Genomic DNA, 24,861 nt, shown 5'->3' on the forward strand with positions numbered 1-24,861 from the left:
GTTAGCCAATGGTTGCTAACAGCAAAAACCGGTGAAATACTAATCTGTGAACTAACGTGTATTTGGGAACTGGTTTGGGTTAGCCAATGGTTGCTAACAGCAAAAACCGGTGAAATACTAATCTGTGAACCAACGTGTATTTGGGAACTGGTTTGGGTTAGCCAATGGTTGCTAACAGCAAAAACCGGTGAAATACTAATCTGTGAACTAACGTGTATTTGGGAACTGGTTTGGGTTAGCCAATGGTTGCTAACAGCAAAAACCGGTGAAATACTAATCTGTGAACTAACGTGTATTTGGGAACTGGTTTGGGTTAGCCAATGGTTGCTAACAGCAAAAACCGGTGAAATACTAATCTGTGAACTAACGTGTATTTGGGAACTGGTTTGGGTTAGCCAATGGTTGCTAACAGCAAAAACCGGTGAAATACTAATCTGTGAACCAACGTGTTTGGATTAACCAGTGGATGCCAACATCCAAAAGTTGTGAAATATGAGCATGGAAATGGTTGACCACTAATGAAATACTAACCACATTTGTTACAGACACACAATAACCTGTGATTTATAACAGGACAATGTATTGTAAGTGCTTGAAGTTTATTAACATGTCTTGCCAAAGCCTGACAACGGGCAGAACATTTGCGCATGCAACCATTTGGCGTTGGCGATATGTTGGCTTAGTTCAACTATTTAAAGCCTAGATCACTTAGGTATGTAATGAAGGACACGTAATTGGCCAATAAAACCAACCTTGGACTTACAGACGCTGGAATTGACTAACTTATCCTGGCGCAGAACTATACCTACCCAATAATACATACTTTATCTTCCTTTTCTGATTGTCGGGGTGAATATCGGTCGCAGGTAGGTTTCTGCAGCCAGTCAAGCCACGCATAGGAGATATAGAGCCTCCATACTGAACTACCAAGAGGGGCACGCCGACAGATTATTCACTCCGCTTTTTAAACTTGACCATACGCATAATACATGGCAGCCTGCAATTTCTGTCTAGAAGCCCGGAAATAATGTTGTTATTTAAGGCTGGTTGTGACATCACAACTGACCTGTAATAAGAGCGTGACATCACAACCGCTGTGTACTCAGGGATGCCTCCGCAGTCATGATGTCACAACGCCTGCTGCTGGAGCCAGCAGAGAGAATCCCAGCTGTCACTGCAGCACTGAATTAAAGCCGTGACAAGCTTTCCAAATTCCGTGCTTGCAGATTGGTTTTTTGTGTCATTTTACAGCCATGAATTGACCAGCAATTGTTTATAGTAGAATGTTTAATGTGTGCACTGGTGGAGCGCAACACACGCGAGCTAGAATCTACCTGGTATTACTTTAGTGTAAAGCCCAAAAAGAATGTTTTTTTTTTCTACACATTTTATTAAACTGCTTGAACTATTTTCAGAAACACATTTTGCTTTTTTAAATCCGCGCGGGTTCTATATGCATCAGCAAATGGAAGATCTCTTACGTTATATTATGCAAGAGGCGACGCATCAAAGGGAACGGCTTTGTGTACCCCCCGCCATACATACACATCCGTATACGTACTTTATCCCATATATAAGCGCTGTCACCCAATATAGGATTAGAAGCCTAGAATTTCGAGCGCACACTGATGATTTTGTCCAATCCTCTACGTGGGACCTCATTAAGCATGTACAGATGGGGAGTGGGGGGGGTGGAGACGGCTAGAACCCGTGGCATACTACCTTGCTTTAATAACACGCCAGAGCATACATATTTACAAAACCTAACCGTCGTTTTTTTTTGTTTTGTCGAGTATATTTGTCGGTGATTTACGTTTCATGTGCCACGTCGCAATGAGTCTTTCTGCAGCTTCAATGTGTGTGCTTGGATGTGCGGGTGTGTAAAGGCTGGGTGGCATGCAGGCCAATGTTCCGGTCACAGCTTTAAAAGTGTGCCTTGAAGACGCAATGGGTGATAACAGGACATTCAACGCCACATGCCTGCTCTTTGACAGCCCTGCAAATGCTGGGCGTTGCTACCACGCAGGTAATGGTCCTGAGGTGGCCGTACCGGCATGCAAGCCTGTGAACAAACCGCTGCCGCCAGCACATAACTCGCTGAGCTACCCGATAAGCGCATCATCATTCATTCTGTAGGCCTTGGTGTTGCCATGAGTTGGTTTCCTGCCGCCTCTGAGCCTACTGTGATGAATTTAGTGCGAGTATCGTGCTGGCCCCTCCTCCCCTGAGCAGGTTCCCAGTTGGTGTTTTAGCCGGGTCACGGTGGCACTGGGGGTCCACTCTGCGAGCACAGAATCGTACTTAATATTTCAATCATTCTTTTCACCCCTGAAGACCTACCCCTAACCAGCTGGACAGCGTGACTGGGAACTTGTAAGCAGAGGGCCACCGAAGACGAGGGCCCTTTCACCATTTCGCTGCTAAAGTGGGAAGACGTTTGGGCACCAGCCTCCAAACTCAGGGCCCAATTAAATATTAAAACCCGACAATAACTGTTGAGGAGACTATCAATAGACGGTCCTGCCGCTTGTGTGCAAGGCCCCGCGGGCCCAGACGTGGGAGCCTGCGCGGTTCCCCCCTTAAAAAGGACAAGGCCCCTTGCGATGGAGCCTGGAAAACGCTCCCACAAGAAAGGGCTACTCATGTGAACGCAAACACGAGAGCGGCGGCATAGTTGTGCCGTTGTTGTGGTGCATTGTGCGTGGCAAGATAGAGTGTCCTTGTGGATTCAAAAGAGAGTGCCCGGTGCGCCCCGTAAAAGGCCGCGGCGATTGTTCCCTTTGGAAAACGATGAAAGATGTGACATTCTTTTGTGGCCGTGTCATGCCACAACCCTATCAACTCCCTCCAAATTAGCCGGATCCCCTGCAGGTGATGTGTGCCCTCCTTGCTTCTCCTCCCTGCTGACAGACACCTGCCTCCTCCCAGGGCCCGTGACGCATTCCAACCTCGTCGCCTGAGTCGCCCACAGTCCCAGTGCCTCGACGGTTGGTTAACTACGGCCAGGCGGAAGAAAAATGCATTATTTGCCTTGCACTGCGCGAGGACAATCCGAAAATCTGTAGGGCGAAAAAATATAAATCAAGCTGCACAACCATTTTCTTTGTTGTACAATACTGCATTCTTTCCACGTCGTTCTTTCGCTGGCTATGGCACCCCCTGCTGGCCGCTATTGAGAACGGTTTCCCTCGCTCCCTTCACAGCCCCGTTCAAACAGATGCGTATTTCCCAAACGACGGGCACAGATCTGAGCAGTTGAAACATGATTAATCGAATTCATGTGGAAAATAGACAAACACAATCCGGTCGTCATGAAAGCCCAGCTTTACCAGACCCAGAGCGCAGTGAAAACGTTCAGCGCCGTGACGCAGGTCTATAAACACGTGCACACTCGTCCCTGCGCGCCATTAATCAGCAATGCAGCCGGATTATCTATAGTCAACGTAGCCATCGGTATGCAGTCTTGGGGGGCGTCCCCCCCAACCCTCGTTCGTAATCTTTTTCTTGCTGGATTCGGCCCCCACATTTCACGTGTATTAACGCTACATACCAGCCGTCTGGAGTCCCAGAGAGCGCTGCTTCTCACACGTAGTGAGTGCTGTACTGCAGGAGGAGGGCCGTACTATATATATACACCCTCAGCGGTTCCCTTTTAACGAGGCGAGTTATTTGTGCCCCCCTCTTATTTTTTAGCACTATGGCAAAGTCCCTGGCCTCTTTGAAGTCGGCCTCTTGCGCGATGGATTTCTCCCATGTTTACGGGTGCACTTGGCTCCATCTCAGCCCTAGCGCCTAGAAATCAACTTCTAGTCGGTTTTGCAAAATGCCCCCACCTTATTTTACTGCCAAATATGACAACTGTGCCTCACTCCTTAGCAAACAGTACGCACCCCCACCCCTTCCGTTCAGCAACTACTGCTGTGCTGTCATGTTGGGGGGAGGGGCACACTGAGACAGAAGTATGAATGGTTTGCAGTGACCAGCAGTGCTTTAAGCAGCCTTCAAACTTGAGCCCGGGCTCTTAGGGGGCGTGGCCTGGCAGGGGGGTCAGTGCCTGGGGTGTCATCCCCCCCTGGGAGCATGGTATCTCCCAGGGCTTGTGCACATGTCACTGTGCCACAGTTAAGAGGCAACACCTCACCCGAAGGCTGTCTGTTAGGGCACGCTCTCTAGGAGCCCTGGCTCTATTCATCAAGAGGGCTGTGTAGCCTAACAGGCAGCAGTCAGGTAAGGTCATTGTTTCCCTGTCATTTAATTGAGGCGCTATGCACTTCCAGGCACCCTTTTAACTAGAGATGGAGGCATCACCACCCTCTCACCTGGGATGTGTGAGTGATGATCCCTGCTGAAAGGGGGTGTTTGGCAGGGGGTTGCGACACAATAAAAAAGGTCAGCCTTTTCACTGTGTCGTGATCCCCCTGCTGCACACCCCTTTTATTAGAGATGCAAGGATCATCACCCCTGCATCTCTGATGAAAGGGGTGTCTGGCAGTGAGTCAGCAGGGTGACACCATGAATAGGTAAGGCTTTTTTTCCTAAAGCCTGAAGTTTAGAAAAAAAGCCTTGGCTTCTGGGAGCCTGATTCACAGAGCGGCGCAAAGTGTATTGCAAAGTGTATTTGTGCAGTGCAAAATGACTTTGCACTGAAAATAATGATACATATCTGTGAATCCGTGTGTTTGTTGGCAGTGGTGCAAAGTAACTTTGTACCGCCAGCAAAGCCGTCCCATTCACTGAGTGGTGTAAAGTGTATTTTTGCAGTGCAAAGTTAGTGACTTGGCACTGCAAAAATACACTTTGCACCGCTCTGTGAATAAGTGCGTTTGTTGGCAGTGCAAAGTGACTTTGCACCTCGCACAATGTTGTATGAATTAGGCCCAGTGTATACCCAGTAAAGGACGGAGCAATTTACCAGGCCACGAACAAAGTAAATGTCCATACGGTAATCACATTATACGATTCAAAAACTCACTCACAATATTCCACGCATCTTTTTAAGTACGCCGACTCCAGTGGGTGCACGACCTCTCCACCCCTCTTGGGGGGCTGCGCGCGAGGACACATGTTAGCTAAATGCTGCAAAACATTCCTTTTAATTGTAACGTCTTAATTGACGTCCCTTGGCCTGCCGTCTTGCCGCTGCCACCCGCATCTGACCGAAGTGGCATTGATATTTCAGAGCAGCGGCTCGCGGTGCCACCCTGGAGGAATCCTGCGCCGGCGCTATTTTAGGGCGTTGCAGGCTGCGCGCATGCGCACAGCAGTTTCCCACCGTCATCGATTGGAGACGGTTGCTCAAGAAAAGCCCTCCAATGCGTTCCACTCGACACCATCCGCTCCGATGACAAAGCCCCCTCTTTAAAGTACACATTGCGTAGCCTGTTGGCAGGATTCTGGTCGCCCGAGTTTTGAGCCTCTTCCCCAGCCCCCCGTGCGCCCCCGAACGCTGCCCAAAAGCCTCCTGAGCCGATTCCTGTCTTTTAGTCACGCTGCAGAGAGCAAGTCGTCCGGCTGATGCGAAACCAATCTCCCAGGGACCTCGACCTCCAGCCTGTTCCCATCTCACCACTTCAAAAGCGGGGACGGAGGGGGCGATCAGCAATGAAGATAGAAATATAATGAGAAAAGCAAACGGCAGTCAGTTCACGCAAGGCCTGCGCGATCAGTGTCGCGACTCGACTCGCGGGCGAATAGGACGTGGCTAGGACAGGGAAAAAGGGCGGCCAATACACGTCTATTCCAGTCATATCGGTCCCTGACATGAAATAACATGCGGCCAGCATCCCTGGTAACACAGCACGTGCAGGCGGGGTCATACCGAAATAAAGAATGGAAAAACGTCAAGGCCCAAATACCCAATTTCCAGAGACCCATTGCACGGTGTATGTTAGGGGCTAGGAGTGTAGGGAGGGTTAAGTTAATAAAAAAGTACAGGGGTTTCGGGAGGATTTGCAAGTGGACGGGATGTCTAAGGTATATTCAGTAAAATTGGGTCAATATTTTGGGATTCGTTTTTTCCTCGGAATAATCCCATATATCCGTGCAGGCATGGTGTAAGCTGCTCAGGGACCGGGTGTCACCCGCTCCTACTACCCTAATCCACTCTTGAAATCAGCATCCGGGTATCACAGCCTCTTTACGCGGCTCCCATAAGGCACGTGAGTGAGCTGAGCACCACAGCTCCCCCCCACAGGCCACAGCCCCCTTTCAACCTAGAATGAACAATGGCTGGGGACACGTGGCAACAGCAAGAACTTCGCACAACCTCACCTAGCACAAGAGTGGGCAGAGGTCAAACCATTAGGGCTGCAGTGACTCTAGAGGCGGGGGAGCCAGAGCCGCCGGCACACACCTGGTCAGAGCCAAAGGCCTGGCTCTGGCTCGAGAGCCTTTGTGTAGGAAGCGCCGATTGGAGCCAAGGATCGCCTCATCCGCTTACATTTATAGTCGGAACTAGCAAGAACTACATGCAATAACCTGATTGCACATAATATTTGCTTTAGCTTTGCACCAACACAAATAGAGATAACGATGCAATGGGAGCACGTGTGGTCTGAAACCTCCAAAAGCGCAAACTGTGCAGCCAGAAAACACTGCAAGCCACACTTGACCAACCTGTGCAATCCTGGACAAATGACTTTAATTAAGTAGATGATATTTCCTTTGGCTGGCCCAATTGGCATCACATAGACAGGATTTTGTTAAATATGTACTACACAAAATGGCGCACACGTATACTGTATTTAATTGAAGTGTTTGCTCCGAAGATAATCCAACTATTAATGCTGTATAATGTGTACACAACACTCTGACGTATCCCTTAACTTGCTCAGTGCCCTGTCGCTCATGAGCCCGACTCTCTAATGAAAAAGGGAAACAGGTGATGTATTACCCTTTTGGGTGGGTAAAAAAGTTGGCCAGATGCATTTTCCTTTACTGTATAAGGATTTTGCCAGGACAATGTATTTTACTTTCGCCAAGGTTATTGGCAGGGCTATGGGGTCTCCACATACTACCCAGTTTATGAATGAGGTGGTGGGAGGGAGCACTGGTGTTGGGAAAGGGGAATGCTTGCCCAGACATGACGCTTTCCACCTGCCGCAAAGACCTGGAAATGTGGCTGCTTGCTGTTGCTCCCACTTGGCCTGCTGCAAGAGAGAGGATATCTCTTCTAGGGGTTAACACTGCTAGAAGATGTGCGCGATAACCAGTTTCAAATCATAAATGTGTGAAACAATGACTACAAGTAGATGGCCTTGCCACGCAGTTTCGTTGTTGTGTCTAAGGCTCGAAAGAAAAGTTGCAAACCGCAGAGGATAGTTTGGGGAAAATTACTTTGCATTCGTTTAGATATAGATGTCCATTCAGGATGGTGAAAATAAAGCTAGAATCACACATTTTGTTTAATATGAGTTTTTATATATTTGACAGTTTGGTTCATATTGTGATTTGTGCCATTTTAAGTAATGTTTATGAAACAGATCATTATTTTAGCTCCTTCAAAGTGTACATTGACACACATTTATGTCAGCCATAGATGAGAAGCTATGTGGTCATGTGCTTACAGTGTAGACTGGGATCAAATCCCGATCCTGGACAAATACTTTCATTTCACTGTACCATATCTTCCAAAACTGGATGCCAAGTATAGGTTTCCTGTTATGGGGGCAGGGAGGACGGGATCAAGCATGGGTTTGTGTTGTGTGGGGCAGCGAGGAAGATGCTAGGCATCGGCATGTTGTTGTAGAGGATGAGGTGACAGGATGACGGGTATGGGGTGTGTGTTTGAGGGTGGGGGGGCAGACTGCAAGGTATACATCTTTTGCCGACTCAGCTCGGATTTGGCTCCTGGAGCCCTCGCCGAATTGGCAGACTGCAGAAATAACGGTATTCGTTGTTAATTCCACGGACTATTCTGGAAATACATGCCACCATGTCTCTTCCAGTGCATCGTTTGTGGATACAGTGGGTTGCGCTGGAAGAAAGACTCGGGTGGTCTCTGCAAAAGGTCCTGTTCCTGGCGACACGTGTGAAGCTTCCAAAGAGCCAACCAGGGAGCATTTTGGGTGCCCGAGCCGCCCTTTCCACGCCTCTGATGATGCCACCTCAGTGTCATTTCTGTGGTCAGGAAGATGCCAGCCCTCTCCACAATGAGAGTGAACACCTGGAAAGCTGGGTCCACCTTTACAGCTGCAGAGACGTCCTGTGGACAGGTCCATGCCCACACGCTGGGCCTTCAGAGGCGTGTCCGTGGCCACTCACGCGAACATCATGCATCCAACCCAGAGCTGTAGCATATAGGACCTCGGAGCATAATGTATGCATCAACGTGTTTCCAGTTCTGGGAAAGCAACTCCACGGGAGACACTTAAGAAACCGCACAAACGGCAAAGACTGTGACCTGCCATGCCTCATGCTTCAGGCAGAGAGTGAGAGGGTCCCCACAGCACTGGCCGGCTGTGCAGTAGGAGAACCAACCTCATGCCATTCACCTTATGTTACCTGCATGCCTCCATGTGGGTATGGGTCCCCAGGCCGTACCCGCTGCTCAGCCTTTCTTCTTTCTCGCAAAAGAAGCATGCCCTTTGCATAATGTTCCTTGGGACACTCCTGCTCACCCGATCTGTGGGGCTGGCCTTTGTGTGCCAAAGCATTTTGTAAATGCTGACCTAGCCATTTGCCTGGGTACAGAGGAGGCGAAACAAGTCCAGCTGGAAGGAGGCGGGCACGTCACTATGGCTCACAATGCCACACCTTACACCAAGTGCTAACAGAATCCGAGAGGGGTCAAATACCCATAGGGCGTATCCACTGAAACATGGTGGCAGGAAATGCACGCTAACCTCCGGCTAAACACGTTGGCCCATGCAGAACTGTTAAATACAGACTGCAGTCACACTGCATTACACGGTCACGCTGAGCGTACTCCCAAGTGGGACGTAGCTCTTAAGAGTGATGCCTTCTCTGGAAGTTGACACCATGGCCTCATGTCAGTGGGCCCCCACTTTCCAGGCCGAGGCTTTCCTTTAGCAGCCTAACGGTCTATGTAAATTGACTTCAATAGAACCAATTCAGCCTGTAGCACCGAATGCCAATGGGATGCTAATGCAACCCGCACTGGACAGGTGGCCTCCCCCTCCCATGGAATCAACTGATCCCCCAACTTCTGGCTCAACCACAAACGAAGACCAATGAACCATGAGGGGATCATAGAGCGATAGAAAAGTCTCGAACACTGAAGCGCGTCACACAGGGTGCTCTACAAAGTGTCACAGAACAAGATACTGAACGCAGAATCCCATCTTCATGCCCCATTTCCAATATAAGTAAATGTGCAGTTCCTATATACCTCTAGATCAAAGTCCCAGCGTGGGTCATCATGCACAATGACCGTCCGCTGGAATGGTGGACTTATGCCGCGCACAAGACGTAGCGCACCCTGCAGCTAAAGTGCAGAGCCTGTGGCCGGCAGGAATCGAAGACACCCCGTGAGGTGTGCTTGTGTCACTCAGGATCACCTGCCCATTACACGCTGCATGCTGCAATGCTAGTCTTAAACCTGGCTGTGCACAGCAGACCACACTGCTGCACACAAGTGGTCTGGTCGTGCTTCACTTGTAAAGAATTGGACAACAAATTTCACAGCAACAACTCAGAAACCAAAGGGCATCCTTGATTTGTACTACGAGGCATGCTCTCGTGGGTGCTTACCTGATCACAGGACGCCAACCAGCCCCGGCGTTAGGAATCCATGATCTCCCATCGCAAGCCCATTACCACGCTCTCATTCAATTATCCGCGGTTGGTACCAAAGCACACAGGGTTTAACTTGATATGCCGTAAACAGGAAAAGAATCGGACAGTTTACATAAGCGATGTGACCCAGTGCCAACAACCTCTGGCTCCCCATTTTCCAGATGGCAGGGGATTAGCTAGCATCGTTTACACTCCAAAGAAGATTGTCTTGCCCAAAAAAAAGCATAAAGGACAATTTCTGTTCCAAACTTCAAGTGTGCTTCTCAAATGTCTACTCAATTGCGCACCCTCACTAACGCCTATTGTTGAAACCCTTGGGCCAGATGCTGTGAGAGAAGAATAACCCAACTTAACTCTAATGCGTGCCTCCAAGGAACTTTTCCAAGGGGGCGCCGTGTTGGCCAATGGAAGAGCACATAAAGGAAGCTAGCGACATTCAATTCTGAGCTCTTTGCGTCTGCCTAGATTTGATCTTGACGGGCTTTGAGGGAGAAAGTTAAGCCGACTTACATATTAAATATGTGGTAATGCCGCACAGAGTATAGACTATGCCCCTAGGCCAGATTTGCACTCCTCGCTGACAAAGAGGGTCTTAGGAGGACAGGTCAGCCTGATTTGGCATGGCCCTCGGCAAAGAACAAAACCTCGGCCACGCAAGCTTTCACGGGGGAATATATTTCTCTGACAAAGCATGACACCATTTCTCAATAATCCCCAGAACACTTGGAAATGAGGCGAATGTGGACTTTTTCATGCCTTTTCTTCCCGGGGTGGGGGGGGCAGACACAGCTGGTTAATCACAGAGGACCGCGAGGGACAATGCACTGCGTGAAAGAGACAGCTCTCAGGCTCCGCAGCAAAAGACTAATCCAATTGCTGATGAAGAACTTCATAAAAAAAAAAAAAAGAGTACCAAAAAATCTCCAACGTCACTGCCAAGCTGAGGGAAAAGTTGTGTTCAACCGTCATTCACTGCGCTTTCTTACCATCCGCATAATTCCTCATTGTTTGCTTTCCCTGTCGCACTATGGCAACGTCTTCCAGGAAAGCATGAGGCCTTTCCTCTTATCTACGGGCCCTCAACCAGTGGTGGTGGTGGACAAAAAAAAAAAGAACTAGTGGTACTCTTACTGCATCCAAGAAGGAGGGAGTGGGATGGCCGGACAGATGGCGGGGAGGGGCTTGGGGGGTGGGGTGGGCCAGGATCACAAACCTTGGCTGAACAGTGAAGCTGGGATTTTAATGCATTCTGCCAGTTTTGACCACATATCTTCCAAGCTTTACTCGATAGAAATAGTTCGGATTTCAAGGCGTACATTAATAATGTCTTATAGAGTTTACTTACAAAAACACAAATTGCAAAATAGAGCCACATGACAACATGTACATCCTTGTAGCAACATGGAAAGGCAAAAGAATATCATTGCAGCTTTAATTTTCACATCCTGAATGGTAAACTATAAATCCCAGATTGCAAGATAATGCCAGCCTGAAAAGTCTAGTTAACCCCTAAGTACTTTCAGTGATTTAAGACATGTAATTAAAGAAGTAGTGGTGTGGAGATTCTATGCAACAAACCTCCAGCTCATTGTTATTCTTTGATTAGTGACAGAAAGCAACTTTTTTGCATGTCAGGAAAGTAGTCATCAACGATTTAAACAAACCTTTAAATGGGTGCTTTGTGTTGCTCACTTTACCTAGCACAGATTTGCAAGATAACTGGGGCTTTGCGAGCTCCTGGAGTTGGAAATGTTCCATCATCCATATGAAAGGCTCTGCCACTGATAAAAGAAATGTGTTTCCAACCAGAGCTTCTTATGGACCTGCATAGCCTTGGAGGCTGTGTGTGTCTGCATAGCTGGGACTTGGGGAAACTGGCAGTGCTTGAATGCCCAGCCTGAGCCGGTTATATTACTGGCTGGTGAGAAAGAGAAAGCGTCAAAACGCGTTTCCTGAGCCTTTGAACTAAAGAAGGTAAGTACTGTAAAAAAACAAACGGACTAGTGGTACAGCGTGCCAATAATTTATGTTACACTTCCACCCCTGCCCTCAACACCTGAAGTGCCCCACTGCATCAAGCAGCCTGCGCCCGGCCATTAAAGGAAAGGCCACCGAGCACAGAGTCCCAATGAGGACCGACCCTCCCAATGAGGGAAAAAAGAAAGTGGGCCAATATCGGTGTGCAGAGGAGCCATCGCTTGACCAGTTTCTGGCTCAGACGGAAAAATTATGTATGCATTACAAACCGTCAAGCCTCAAAGTCCAATAATGGTTAAAATCATGGCAATCAGATAAACCGCGCAGGAGATAACTTAAGAAAATGATCTAATCATATTATAGCATTCGGGCAGATTACCTCTTATCACTGATCACTACATGCGCCGGGGAAGGGCATGCTGCTTCTCCCCAGCAGATCAGTGTGGTGTGCGCTTATGTGGGGGCAGGGACTGGGACAATTCGGTTATTTTTCCAAATATACTGCTCTTCTCTCCAAGCCGAACAGGCTTTATACGGAAGTGGGTGAAGCGAAGTCGGTGCATTTGTGCGCATCCATCTTGTTCTCACCTGAGAGTAATTCTAACATATAGCCTCGGATCAAAGGGAAACCTTTGTTGCTCCAGTTGTGTGTTGAGAAAAAAAAAAAGTCAGGTAAAGAACGTCTGTTCCATAATTAGGTCTTTTGGGGTGATTTTGGCACTGTGCAGTAGCCGCAATAAAACGTAAGGTGCGAGGACTATCGATTCCCTTTGTATGCATTGATTTTTTTGCACAGCTTTACAGGCAAATTCCGTGGGGGATGCCACTATATACGGAAGCATTGTCAGATGGTTCCATGTGTTAAAATCGCATCAAAAATGTCCGTGAACACAATATTGCGGCAAAAAGGCTGTGGTTTTGCCAACGCAATCCATTTTAAGGATGCAGGGGATATCACCGCAACTCCCAGACCCATTATACCATTTAAGGGAAGCGGGGGACAACCCCGCAACTCCTGCTCCCCTTAAATGGTGTAATGGGGTACACCTTTAACACGGCAAACCACATCATTTTTGCCTCAATTTTTTGAAAAGGCGACATTTTTGCCACAATTTTATCAATGCATACCTGTCAGATGACATCATATTAAAGGAAAGACACGTCCCAAGTCTCTAGACCTCTGTTGCGAATCATAGGGCACAGTCCTGAAAAAATGGACTTCTTTAACCAATATCCAAATTATACAAAAATACTTTAATGTGTCAAATATACGCAATTAAAATCTGGTAGATAACACCAGAATTCTGTACGTCAAAAAACACAAGCACTTTCATGATAAAACAATAATCATACGTAGCCCAAGAAAAAAGCATTGTCATGTGTGCATCTCTCCCCACCACGGTGTTTGCTTCTTATCTGCGTTGTGCACTGAACCTAGGCCCTTAACATGTATTGGCTCCCTGCTCCCCTTTTGGGGACAGAGAGTGGTCACTGAAGCGGCAGGCACAATCATCCTTGGGACTGGTCCAGGACACTGGACACGTCTCCTGAGCAGAAAGCACACAAGTCTGAATTTTAATCTGCAGATTAACATGCCCGAGGGGTCTCAAAATGGAGCCTGTGGACAGGGGCAGGCCACTGAGGTCAGTTGTGGATGCCTGCCGCTAAACACACCGTAGCCTTGCGGCACAGTCACAAAACATTCTCTGCTTGGGAACAGAGTACCAGGCAAATCAGAAATGCGCTCTTTGCCTTGTACTAAAGGGTTTTAGCTTACACGTGGGCACTGTTGGCCGTCTACTGGAGTTTCGAGTGTAAGTTGCTCTGCAACTTCACAGGAGGCATTATATACCCCATTTCCTCTCCTCCATTTTAAATGTTGTTCATTTTCAATGATTCTTTGCTTCCAACTAGGGGCCCGATTCATGGAATTTTTTGCACGGTTCAGCGTGACGTTGCACTGCCGACACAAACCCCGATTCATGGAACTGTGCAAAGTGTTTTTGTTGCAGTGTATAGTCCATGCCAAGTCATTTTGTACTGCACAAATGACTATGCACTGACTTAGCACAGACTTTTCACTGCAAAATGACACTTTGCGCAGTTCCATGAATTTGTTTGTGTCAGCAGTGCAAAGTCACTATGAACCGTGCAAAAAATTCCATGAATCGGGCCCATGGGCTATAAAGTAAACCACTGCCTGCCATCTACACTGTAAGGTAGGAGAGCTGGGAGACAGGATGCAGGTTGTCAAATGACATGAATTCTTTGTTCACTTGCATGCTTCCTGTTCTGTACAGGTAGCATGGTTTCCTACTCTTAGGAAAACACCAGTAGGCCAGCCGGTTACCCATTGGGCAAATGCCAGCATGGCTTCACTTCTCTACACAGACCCTCTCAGCCTTCCCCGTTTATCCAATTTTCAAAATTCCTCACATAGCGTGGACGAAATCCGTGCCCATCAATGCCCACCCTCCCTTGTGTAACAGTATGTGCAGGAGCTGTTGTGTGCTACCAGCCAGACACTGCATGCGAACAAAGAACTAACCCTGCGGCTGCCAATGGCGGCGTGAAATGCACAGACTAAAATTATGCAAGGTGATACAAATGTTGACAGTGTATTTTGAGAAAGGGGTCGCCAGACATCTCTTAATGACGCGTATAGAATTCCGTCATGGACAATATAGCTTTTCACAGTGAGAAAATTGGAAAATTTCCGGTCCGGCCACTGGATACATTATTTGTCCTGGGCGATCATCTGCCATAGCCAACAGGCCAATGGACAGGTGCTTAATCATAAATGTGGGTGCTGTGCTTGCTTTTCTTTGTGACGGGCACATGTCAGGAGAAAGTGAGCAGGTGGGGTTGGGCAATCGGCTAGCAGGCCGCACAGTGCTAAATCCATTGTGGCAACCATTACAGATTTGCCGCGTTGGCTGATTGACCATTAAGAGAGAAGATGCTTCCTTGAACTAATGCCAGACGCTGAGGCAGAGAGAGCACACAGCTGACAGAATCTGGCTCCTAAGGAGCATAATGTTCCACGCCAGAGACCACAGCACCACTTGGTTCCTCAGTAAGGAAGCGCGCTCACCGGCTCTGCGCAGTTTGGGAAATGATCTGCCATAACAAGTCTTCTGATACGGAGCCCAAGCTGTGTCCTGTGTGGAGAGTAAATAAAGCGATGTCAGGCATGGCAGGGAATGTCTCGAATGCAGCGTCCCCCAAACAGAATGCTTTGCAAAACCTCACAATCGCCTTTACCGTGTATCTGATCTTAGCGTAGCCGGTCTTCTGGCAGAATGTAAGCTACCTGCACACTGAGCTGGAATAGCCTTCTGTTTCAGGCGGCTCATCTTTCCTGGCTCACTGTATCCCGATCTCCGATAGCGAGGCGGTGCCCCGGATCATTGCAGCCCATGGCCGTCTCCAGGTCATGCAGCCCCCTGCTTATCCTCTGGTTGCCTTCTCCTTGAGGATAACGCATAGTGAATGCTATGGACATGCCATGGTCCTCCGTGGCGGACCCTGGCAAAAATTAAGGATGGCTATTGATTGGCAACCACCAAAAAAATAACAACAGGGGTATGTGTGTGTGAGAGACAGAGCGAGAGAGGGAGATTGAGAGAGAGAGTGAGAGAGAGAGAGAGAGAGAGAGAGAGAGAGAGAGAGAGAGAGAGAGAGAGAGAGAAAGGCTTTCTGGTACATCTTCCCATTTAAGAGCAGCTGCTTCCATGGAACAATTCCTTCTGGATCTCAGTCTGAGACGATCCTTCCCTACTCTGCGTTGATGGCCCTGACGTGACTCTTTTATGCCTTCTCTTTCCATTGCTAATGAGCAATCTTTCAGCTGCTCATAAGAGAACAGAAAAGGGTGCTTTGCCTTGAACATGGGGGGATGGATATTTGGTTGGCTTGATTTGAGTCACCTGGGCAGAGAGTCACAGGAGAAATAGTTCTCCCAGCCACCCAAAAGAGAGGGACCAAAAGAAACATTTCGGAAAGGCCAGGGGAAGGAGACAGTGGGCTGTCTCCTCAGTAGATTTACTGGCCCCAAAGTTAATCCAGTGTTTGGGGCTCACAGAAGAGGTGCCCATTGTAGAGAGTGCCCTGAACAGAAATGGAGTAAGGCAGGAGGGACCTGGTCAATTTGACCATGTATTAAGAAGAAGCATCTTTTTGCTCTCGCTTGCAGATGCCAAGGGAACACACAATGCTACTATGCTAGGCTCCTGGTCGCCAGGAATCAGCTAAAACCACAAGCTTGCATCACAGCTGGAATACCAAAAGCGTGAAGGCTACTTACCACAAATAAGCATGTTCTCTTATGTCAACTGGTCACTTGAAAAGCACTAGAACAGTCAGAGGTCTGGCCTTGCAGCAGAGTGTGCCGTCCAGTAATAGATTGTGCTTCCTGTATATCTCCGCCTCACATACCGTCGATGTGATAGGGTGTTGCAATATTTAAAGACAGTCTTGGGACTGTCAGGTAAGTTATGGACTGGCAGCTACTATGTGTGGCTAACGCAGACCGGGCTCTGGGCTTAAAATGTCCTGTGAGCCCAGCGAGAAGACGTGTCTGGTCACCCAAAGACTTGGTTGCAAAGGGCCGACTGAGGGACAAGAAGCCATTCCTGAGACAAGAGTGCAAACATCAGGAGCACTCCATGGGACAAGTGGGGAGCAAAAGCAAAAGTAATCCACAGCTGCTTCAGCATTACCATAAAATGTTGCTGTTAGCTGCCAAAATCAATGTATCTGGATTTCTGGGCAGTGGACATAATGGCTATCACGGGACATCTAAGATAGATGCCTCTCCCTCCGTAGGGCCAACAAAGACAAGTCTGAAACCAGTGGGAAAATGTGTAACACTTTTGAAGTAGCGAGTCTGGCTGAATACCATTAAACTTGGGACAATGTAGATTCTGTTGTGTCCAAGATATATTTGGCTGAGCAAGCTCAAATTTACATTCCCGTCACATACCAAAATCTCCTGCTTTCCATACCCCCCTCCTCCATATTATACATTAGGGAAACAAATGGTAATCACAGATGGTGTCCGTAGAAACTGTTACTATTGTACCGCAAGCTGCCCTCCACACAAAGCACAAAGATACACAAAATAAATTGCAGGCAAGTCACAAGCTGGCACGGCTATCTTTCAGTACTGGGCGTGAGAGAGTCCTTTGGGGCAAATGGCCACCCAACCAAGAGGACTTAACTTACATAGATCATCTGTGAGAAAGTCTCACTGCTTATCCAATGGGGAACCCTCCATTCTTACAACCAAAAGAAGCGCTTTCAGTGCCTCAAAGCTCACCCCAGTCTCCATGTATTCATTGTACAACTCAAGTTAGTTTCTACGCACATGCAATGACACTCATTCTCCAGCACAGTCCTACACCACCATCATGAGAACAACTTCCGCAGAGCCAGGAACTGCGCAATAAATCAGTTCCTGAACAGAATGAAATAGACCTGCTGCACGCTACATGACATGTACAGGCTGATTTATTGACAATTTGGCACCACTTACAGGGCTGTGACTCAAATGCAAGACACTGTAGCTTTAGGCAAGAACTCTTGTGCACTGCTGTTCAAACTCGTTCATAGTTCCTTCCTTGCATGGTTGTGTTTTCACCTTAAGATGGATGCCAGAGTTGCAGGGCACGTCCTAGGCCTGCAGGCGCTACACACCTGGCCTCGTCCAGCTGATGTGGCTGAGGGACCTGAATCACTTTCCTGAATAAATGATGCAGGAGAGTCAGCTAACATGGCACCAACAGCTCCTCTATCCACACAGTCAATGGAGACCATGCATATTGCGATGGAAACACATTCTGAAACATGTTGGGAAGGACTGGGCACAATAGCAGAAGACTAATCACGTCTCAATGTTCAACTCCTCTGACACTGCCCTGCTTTCTGGGAGAAAGACAACAGCCGGAGCACTATCATAGTACGTCAGGCTTCTCCCTCCCACAGCAGGCCTTTATTTCTGTTGTGGCCCGTTTTCTGCACGTAATGTGCCCCACAGTTGGAGAGCTCCTCCCGGGGCACCTTGGAGCGGGTGAGTGCTCACTCATTTGGTGGAGTGGGAGTTGTTGCAGAGGAAATGATCTGCAGATGTCCTGAGCACCATCTTGAACCAAATAAACTGATATTGGGGGTCAGATCACTACATAGTGTCTGCGTGGGGTGGGGGAGAGGGGGGTGTCCCGTCTAGGCGGAGTGCAGGGGACACTTGTTTCCTATTGACACTATTATGGAAGAACAGAAGTTCTGTGCCTGGAGGACATTGTGCTCTGTGAGAGTGCCACATGGACAGTGTGGCACATAGAACTACCTGCTAGGAGCACATCAAAGCAGGACATGATTTCTAGAAATCAGATACATTCCACAAACTGTAATGAAACAACTCGCCAATCTTATTAATATGCGTGTGTCTTAGTTGCCATTTTCTGGCTGAAGTTCCAAAGCAGTGGACGAGGGCGCAGCCAACCATTCTTTCTCTGTTGCAGCGTTCAAGCATTCGCAGGCATCAGCAAGGAGGCAAGAAATTCTTTCATGGCAGAAACGATAGTGAATGTGATCTTGTAAGCATTCAAGCTCCCTGCATGGCCATGAAGATAGCACACAAAAAAGGATGTCAGCTTGAGGGCACCCAACTGCCAACTAAATGTCAAAGTCCCATTGTGGACTGCATAGATGCCCTCTAATGTACAGGCATACACATAAGCGGACTATTTGGATAGCCAAGACTTATCGCGGCACACAGAAGGTGTCGGTAAATGCCACCGGTCTTTATTTACACTTAACATGATGGACGCTAACTGCTGCGGCACTCCATGGCCAAACGCTTAAGCCAATTAAGAAGTGATGTCCCTCTGCACATGTGTTTTTGTTCCCTTTGTTTTTAGGAAGAACAGGACAAACGGTCTTTGATCTTTCTCGTCTGCACCTCCAGCAGCCTATCCGACCAAGCCCCTCCATGAATATGGGCAAACTGGCACAGAGAATCAAGAGAAACTGGTCTTCTAATGGTGCAGAAAATAACAGCTGCAGCCCCTGCAGTGCCAATCAACAGCAGGCAAGAGAAAAGAAGGAACTTCATGAAATCCAGACCCCATCAGAGGCCAAAAACCATCTAACATGTGCAGAGATGAATCAGGAAAACTCATGGTAACCTTCTATTAATTACACGTATGGCTTGGCAGAAACGTGAATGAGCTAACGGCCTGGCTGTCTCAGAGCGATATTACAGAAAAGGGACTGCTTATGTGGGCACTGGCCCGAAACCTGTGGTCCAACTTATGTTCTGCCCAAATATTGGCAGGACAGCAAGACCTTCAATCATCCGATAATTCCAATGTGGACAGCTGACACTGGTGTTGCTGCCAGTCGGCCAGAACACTTTGATGTCTTAAGGTGAAAAGTTACTCCACATACTTTTTTTCCCATCTGATGTTCCCTTACTCCTTATATTCATATTTTCCTTATACAAGTTTAGTGAGGCTGGCATCAATCTGCCTTGGAATTGGCTGATTCCACCTAATTCATGTGTGCTGGACGATGAGATATGCTGGCCTCCCCTCTCTTAGAAGGCCAGAATTTACCTGCCGCCTCTCTTGGAAGGCCAGTTTAAACTACACAGCTGATAGTTTAATAAAATCTCTCTCCTGTTCGTTATCTGCCTCCCTGGGCCTTTATTTATTGGCTGTTTCTTGCCCTCTCCTGCTCGCCATGCACTTCTCGCCCTCCTGACCATTCTCCTTCGACTCCGCCTGCCTGCCTGACTGGCAGTATTGGTCAGTGACTAGGTCAAAGGACCGGAACTCCTGCACAAGAAATCGACCCTCCCAGAGCAGCCTTGCCTGGGCAGTCACAAGTCAAAGGGCCACATGGTAAAGGGCAGCAACAAGGGCAGCTCCCATCCCGTTTTTCCCTGTTCGCTCATTGATGCCGGACAAAACACCCTATAGCTACACCACAAGGGAGGTGGTATGGACAGGAAGCACAGCCATTACTGTGCTCCGGTAAAGCCCTACCACTACTCATTACTATTACATGCAACTAACCAGATTTAGACCTACACTGTGCATTCTGTTTAGCCAATATATTAAAACCAGAGTGATCCTGAGGGTAGGCCTAGTATGTCACTTGGAGCTTCTGAGAGGTCTAGCCAGGTTGTGTTATGGAGAATTCTCTGTTTAGGCTGAATTTCCTAACCTAGTGAGTCCCCCAGCAGCTTTGCTGGATTTCTGGAGTTTGTTTTTTTCCATCCTGCCAAGAGTGAGTCTCTTTTTCTCCCACTCTTGGACATGTATGTGTGTAACTCCTTTGATTGTCAATGTGTTCTATGGGCTATGGGGTCTTTTACTCCATAGGGTCTCATATGTTTTTCTATGTGTGTTACACCGCACCCTACGTGCCGTAGCACTGGGGCATCCTAGCGGACCCCCACCATAGACTCCATACCCGGGGACTGACTACCGCCTCCCCGGGCATGTAAAGTCACCATTGGCTTTACTAGACCTAAATTTACTAACCGAACTAGTACAAACCATCTTATTGTGGACGTACTAGTAGGGGTAATTCGATTACTCCTGGATCTGTTATTCGAGGGGTCACTGTCCCATCCCCCCTCGTCGAGGTTTGGCTGGTGGCAGTGGAAACTACTTGTTATGTTCGACCCCGAACATAACGCTATGGGATTCGTCCCATTGTTGGAGATTGATACTTTTTCTCGTTAATCTCTAACGTACCACCGGTCTACTTATCTTAAATCAGTTTATCGGATGGGATTTTCTGCCAGAACTCGGTTTGTAAAATGGCGTCTGTGTTCGTCTCTGTGACTCCTAAACCAAAGGTTGAGCCCTTTGTTCCACTTTTGGCGGGCCTCTGGACAGAGACCCTCCAAAGTGGTGCCATTCTGTCTGGGTTACCACAGGGGTGTGGGAGGAGGTTTAGGCACCCTGGACCGAGTTGCCTTGCCAACTCCGGTCGCACTCTGGAGTGATTGGCCCAAGTGGTGAGCCTCCCTGCTCACCACTTAGCATGTGTTGATTGACATCTAGGCTGAATGAATGGGGGTTTTCTGCATAAAAGCAGGGCTTTTGGGACTGGATCTTCAGAAGTCGCCACAGGACCTAAGAATCCGACGAGGGTAACGCTGAGCCGACCTGCACGACGACACCTCCGGTGGAGCCCTGCGGAACCGACTCACCACTTCCCGACGACAGAGTAGATCTCCCTGCCGGAGAGTCTCTTCCCCTGACTGGTGGGAACAACCAGTCCCCTTTGCTTTTTATTCGCCTCAGGACGTAGTGGTCGAATTGCCCGTGCAGAAAACCTCGGCAACCGGATAGCCACTACCCCTGTACCGTGACCAAAAGGTGGTGCCTTGTGATGGAGCACTCCGCGGCTGGTCTCTTCCCTGGTGGTGCACCGGACTTCACTTTTCTTCGACTACGAGATCATCTCTACTCTTGGCAAAGACCCGACTTGCATCCACCACCAGGAACAACTGCCCCCGCCGGAGCTGTCTCTCCACAAACAAGGTACCATGTCCGCCTGGCTTCCCTTTCGATCGGTTCGAGTGAGGTGTCTTAATCCTCTCCTTTCCGTTGGGTCGCCTCCAAGCTTTCTCATGTATTGTTCTGAACTAGTTCAATCTGCCGATAACAATTTGCTACAAAGACTCAAACGCATCTCCACTAGAGACTTGTTGGGACAAATCGCCTTGTCTCTCTCCGAGTGGGCCTGGCTTCTGAACTTTATGATCTATTGTGGTTCTTGCCTTCTTGCCTTGCATTTTTCCCGTGAAGTATTGAACTGTGTTGAATTCATAACCTGCTTATTTTTCTCTCCCGTCCTAACTAATATTAGAGTGCCATCTCGGTTGAGGCATACACCTCTGTCTGTAAATAAGTGGTGCCGGTAGAACCTAGACTTGTCAAAATATTACTAGGGGGAGTGATTGTTTCTTCTTCGTAGAGTAATTGTATTTGATTTGTTTGCCGTGATAGTGCCATAGTGTTTTTGATATATGTTTCGTTATAAATAAATACCTTAATATCTTTACACTGAGCCTCGTTGCGTGTTTGCTTGTCTTACTGTGAAGAATTGCCCTATCTTGTATACTCCACATACTGCTTAACTCTTCTTGAGGGAAGTCTGACTGCTCAGCCACAGCTACCAAGTGAATCTGTGTGGTACAGACTGCTACCAAGTGGGTTTACTGCCAAACACCTGTAGTCCTAAATCTTTTGCAGTGGTCCCAGAGGGAACTGCACAGGTTTCTGCCTGACACTAGAACTACTGCAATAGTAGATAGGGGGTCACACTCAGAGGAGGCATGGGTTGGGCAGTGTTTCTCTCAGGGAGGAACTTTGAGAGCAGGCAGGGTATGCACTCAGGTGAATTCCTCCGGGTGGGCAATGTGTTGCACTTAGATGGATGGATTTTGAGGGTGGGCAATGTGTCTCATTTTGAAGAACTTGGAGGTTGGCACTTTTCTGCTTCAGGTGGATTCTGTGAGGGTGGCCAATGTGTTGCACTTGGAAGAATTCTGGGGTAAGCAATGTGTCACATTTGGAGGAGTTTGGAGGCTGGCAATGCGTTGCACTAGGATGAATTTTGAGGCTAGCCTACCTGAGACCACTTCTCTGCACACTTCCACTACATGCACTACTCAATAACACTCTGCACAACACCTCAGCCATTATAATGTAGATATCCCCCACCGTAAAATTCAGCCTAGCTGCACACATAGGGCCTGATTCATGGATTATTTGTACCAAAAAAAACGGGATTTCTGCGCCATTCTGCAGAATGGCGCACAAATCCAGTTTTTTTGGCGCAAATAATCCATGAATCAGGGGCATAATGTATCTCCTGCTTCTCATACAAAGGACAACACCTCTGCCACTGGAACACAGCAATCCCCATGATAAAATTGGGTCTACCTGCACACATGGCTCTCCTGCTTCGCATACACTGCACAGCGCCTACTTTTTTTTTGCGCATACTCTCCAGACTACCTCTCTGCACTCACCCACATGCCTGCTCAACATGATTAACTAGCAGAAACTTAGCCACCCCTACCTTCATATTGTCTAAGATGGACACACGCATTCTATGACTCACTGACAAATTTGCCATACGTGGACTTCAGTCCCCAAGGGCGTTCAACCAACTGTGCGTTGAGGCCATGCCAATTGTGAAAGGCGCTATACAAATGCCCATTACATTACTTTAAATAGTACCCGTACATGCTTCAAAGTGACCAGGATGTAGGGCAGATAAGTGTGCTATATCGTTTTCCAATTGCCTCGGTCGTGGAAAGTGACTGGCAGCATTTAAATCTCAAAATGGCAACACGATTCTTTAAAATGTGTCCATAGTAAATATGCACAAATCAATGGCAGAGGCAGGACTGGTGTGTAAAAAGGAGAAAAAAATGAGATGGTTAAAAAAGAAAGGATGGAAACAGCCTGCAGAGCATTAAGCATGTGCAAAGGAAAATCAACCCTTGAAATCCACCAGAACCTGGAATATTTCCATTTGGTAAGAATGCATTACTTCAGATTGCGTGACAAGAGACCCAACATGCTCCAGTTTTACAAGTGAGCAAACAATGACCAGGGAGAGGCGGCGAAGCTCGTCATCATTATCCATGCATGCACGCGCCGGCACAGGATCGACCCCACAAAAGATACTAAAAAAGCCAGTCCGAGGGCATAGCCCACATTCACAAACAACCCGCCTGGCTCCTTATGCCCACAATAATCCATGCCACTGTGTATTCCTGGGTGGAAATGTCACCTCTGTCGATGGGAGTCAGCATTTTGGAAACCAACTGTTGTGAGGTTTAGGGGAAAGATAGGAGGTTGTGTGTGTGGGTTCCAGATTCCCACCCTCTGGAAAATGCTACATTACACATTATCCTACCTCTGACTCGAACATCTATATTCATCTACAGTTGGGATCGCATTAAGAACCAACTCTCCAGCTTTACAATGTATGGCCTTTTAAAAAAAACGGGCCCCTTTAACTGACCAGTGGCCAGCCCTTCACTTTACCGAAGGGGTGAGGGCAAGGGACGCAAGACCCGGAAGAATGCGTGTGTGCAGGCGCGGAGCGAGCACGTGCAGGAGAAAAGCAGCTTCATGCAGCGACTGCACCATTCTGGATTTATCAAGAGCTGGAGCATGTCTCTTCTCTGTATTACAACTACAAACAAGGCTGCCATGTCTTCCAGAAGAGTTACCCCGACTGCAAAGACAGTCTAGCAACTAAGCTTTCGACAACACACGGGCCCAGTCTTCAAGGTTGTCCACCTACATAAAGGAGCAGCGTGGACTCGAAAGCTGATTTGCTGTGCCATCTTTGGACGCATTCTGCCCGTCCAGTAATAGACAGCTCCGCCTACAACGCATGCAGAACCAATGCTTGCTATTGGACACGCTTAAGGATGCCTGGGAACTGCTGAAGCGCAGATCAAGAATCAGCGGGTGGTCAGGGAGCAGGACCAGTACCTTTCCAGGGAGCAGTAACAGAACCTTTCCAGGGAGCATGACCAGTACCTTCCCAGGGAGCAGGACCTGTACCTTTCCAGGGAGCAGGACCAGTACCTTCCCAGGGAGCAGGACCTGTACCTTTCCAGGGAGCAGGACCAGTACCTTTCCAGGGAGCAGGACCAGTACGTTTCCAGGGAGCAGGACCAGTACTTTTCCAGGGAGCAGGACCCGGACCTTTCCAGGGAGCAGGACCAGTACGTTTCCAGGGAGCATGACATGTACCTTTCCAAGGAGCAGGACCAGTACGTTTCCAGGGAGCAGGACCAGTACCTTTCCAGGGAGCAGGACCAGTACGTTTCCAGGGAGCAGGACCAGTACCTTTCCCGCTGAGCTCTGCGGCCTGCGCCTTTTCTGGATCCTCCTGCACGGCAGGTGGTTATGTTCAAGCGTGTCAGAAGCATTTTTGGTTCTGGCCAGACTCAAGAAGGAGCTGCCAGTGCTTGTTTGTCTGGCGGACTCCGCCAAAGCACGTTTCCCACACACGGACACACTTTCTCCCTCACCCCTCGCCCCCCCTCCCACCCCATCCGCATATACGGATAAGACG

At 48.3% G+C, this 24,861-nt stretch overlaps 1 protein-coding gene across 5 annotated transcripts in view; it reads right to left on the reverse strand.

Annotated features, from left to right (window-relative positions):
* EFNA5 (ephrin A5) overlaps window positions 1–24,861 on the reverse strand; it is a 447,049-nt gene that overhangs the window by 310,496 nt on the left and 111,692 nt on the right. Inside the window, exon 1 of one of the 5 annotated variants that reach the window (XM_069625472.1) lies at window positions 4,977–5,145. The exons of the other annotated variants lie outside the window; for them this stretch is intronic. Within the exon in view, the coding sequence (XP_069481573.1) occupies window positions 4,977–4,990 (14 nt within the window). The 5' untranslated portion in view covers window positions 4,991–5,145. Of the gene's footprint in view, window positions 1–4,976; window positions 5,146–24,861 lie in introns of those variants that run through there. 5 annotated transcript variants of the gene reach the window in all.

This window comes from Ambystoma mexicanum, chromosome 6p, assembly GCF_040938575.1.
Source record: "Ambystoma mexicanum isolate Mex_15411 chromosome 6p, UKY_AmexF1_1, whole genome shotgun sequence".
Classification (NCBI taxonomy): domain Eukaryota; kingdom Metazoa; phylum Chordata; class Amphibia; order Caudata; family Ambystomatidae; genus Ambystoma; species Ambystoma mexicanum.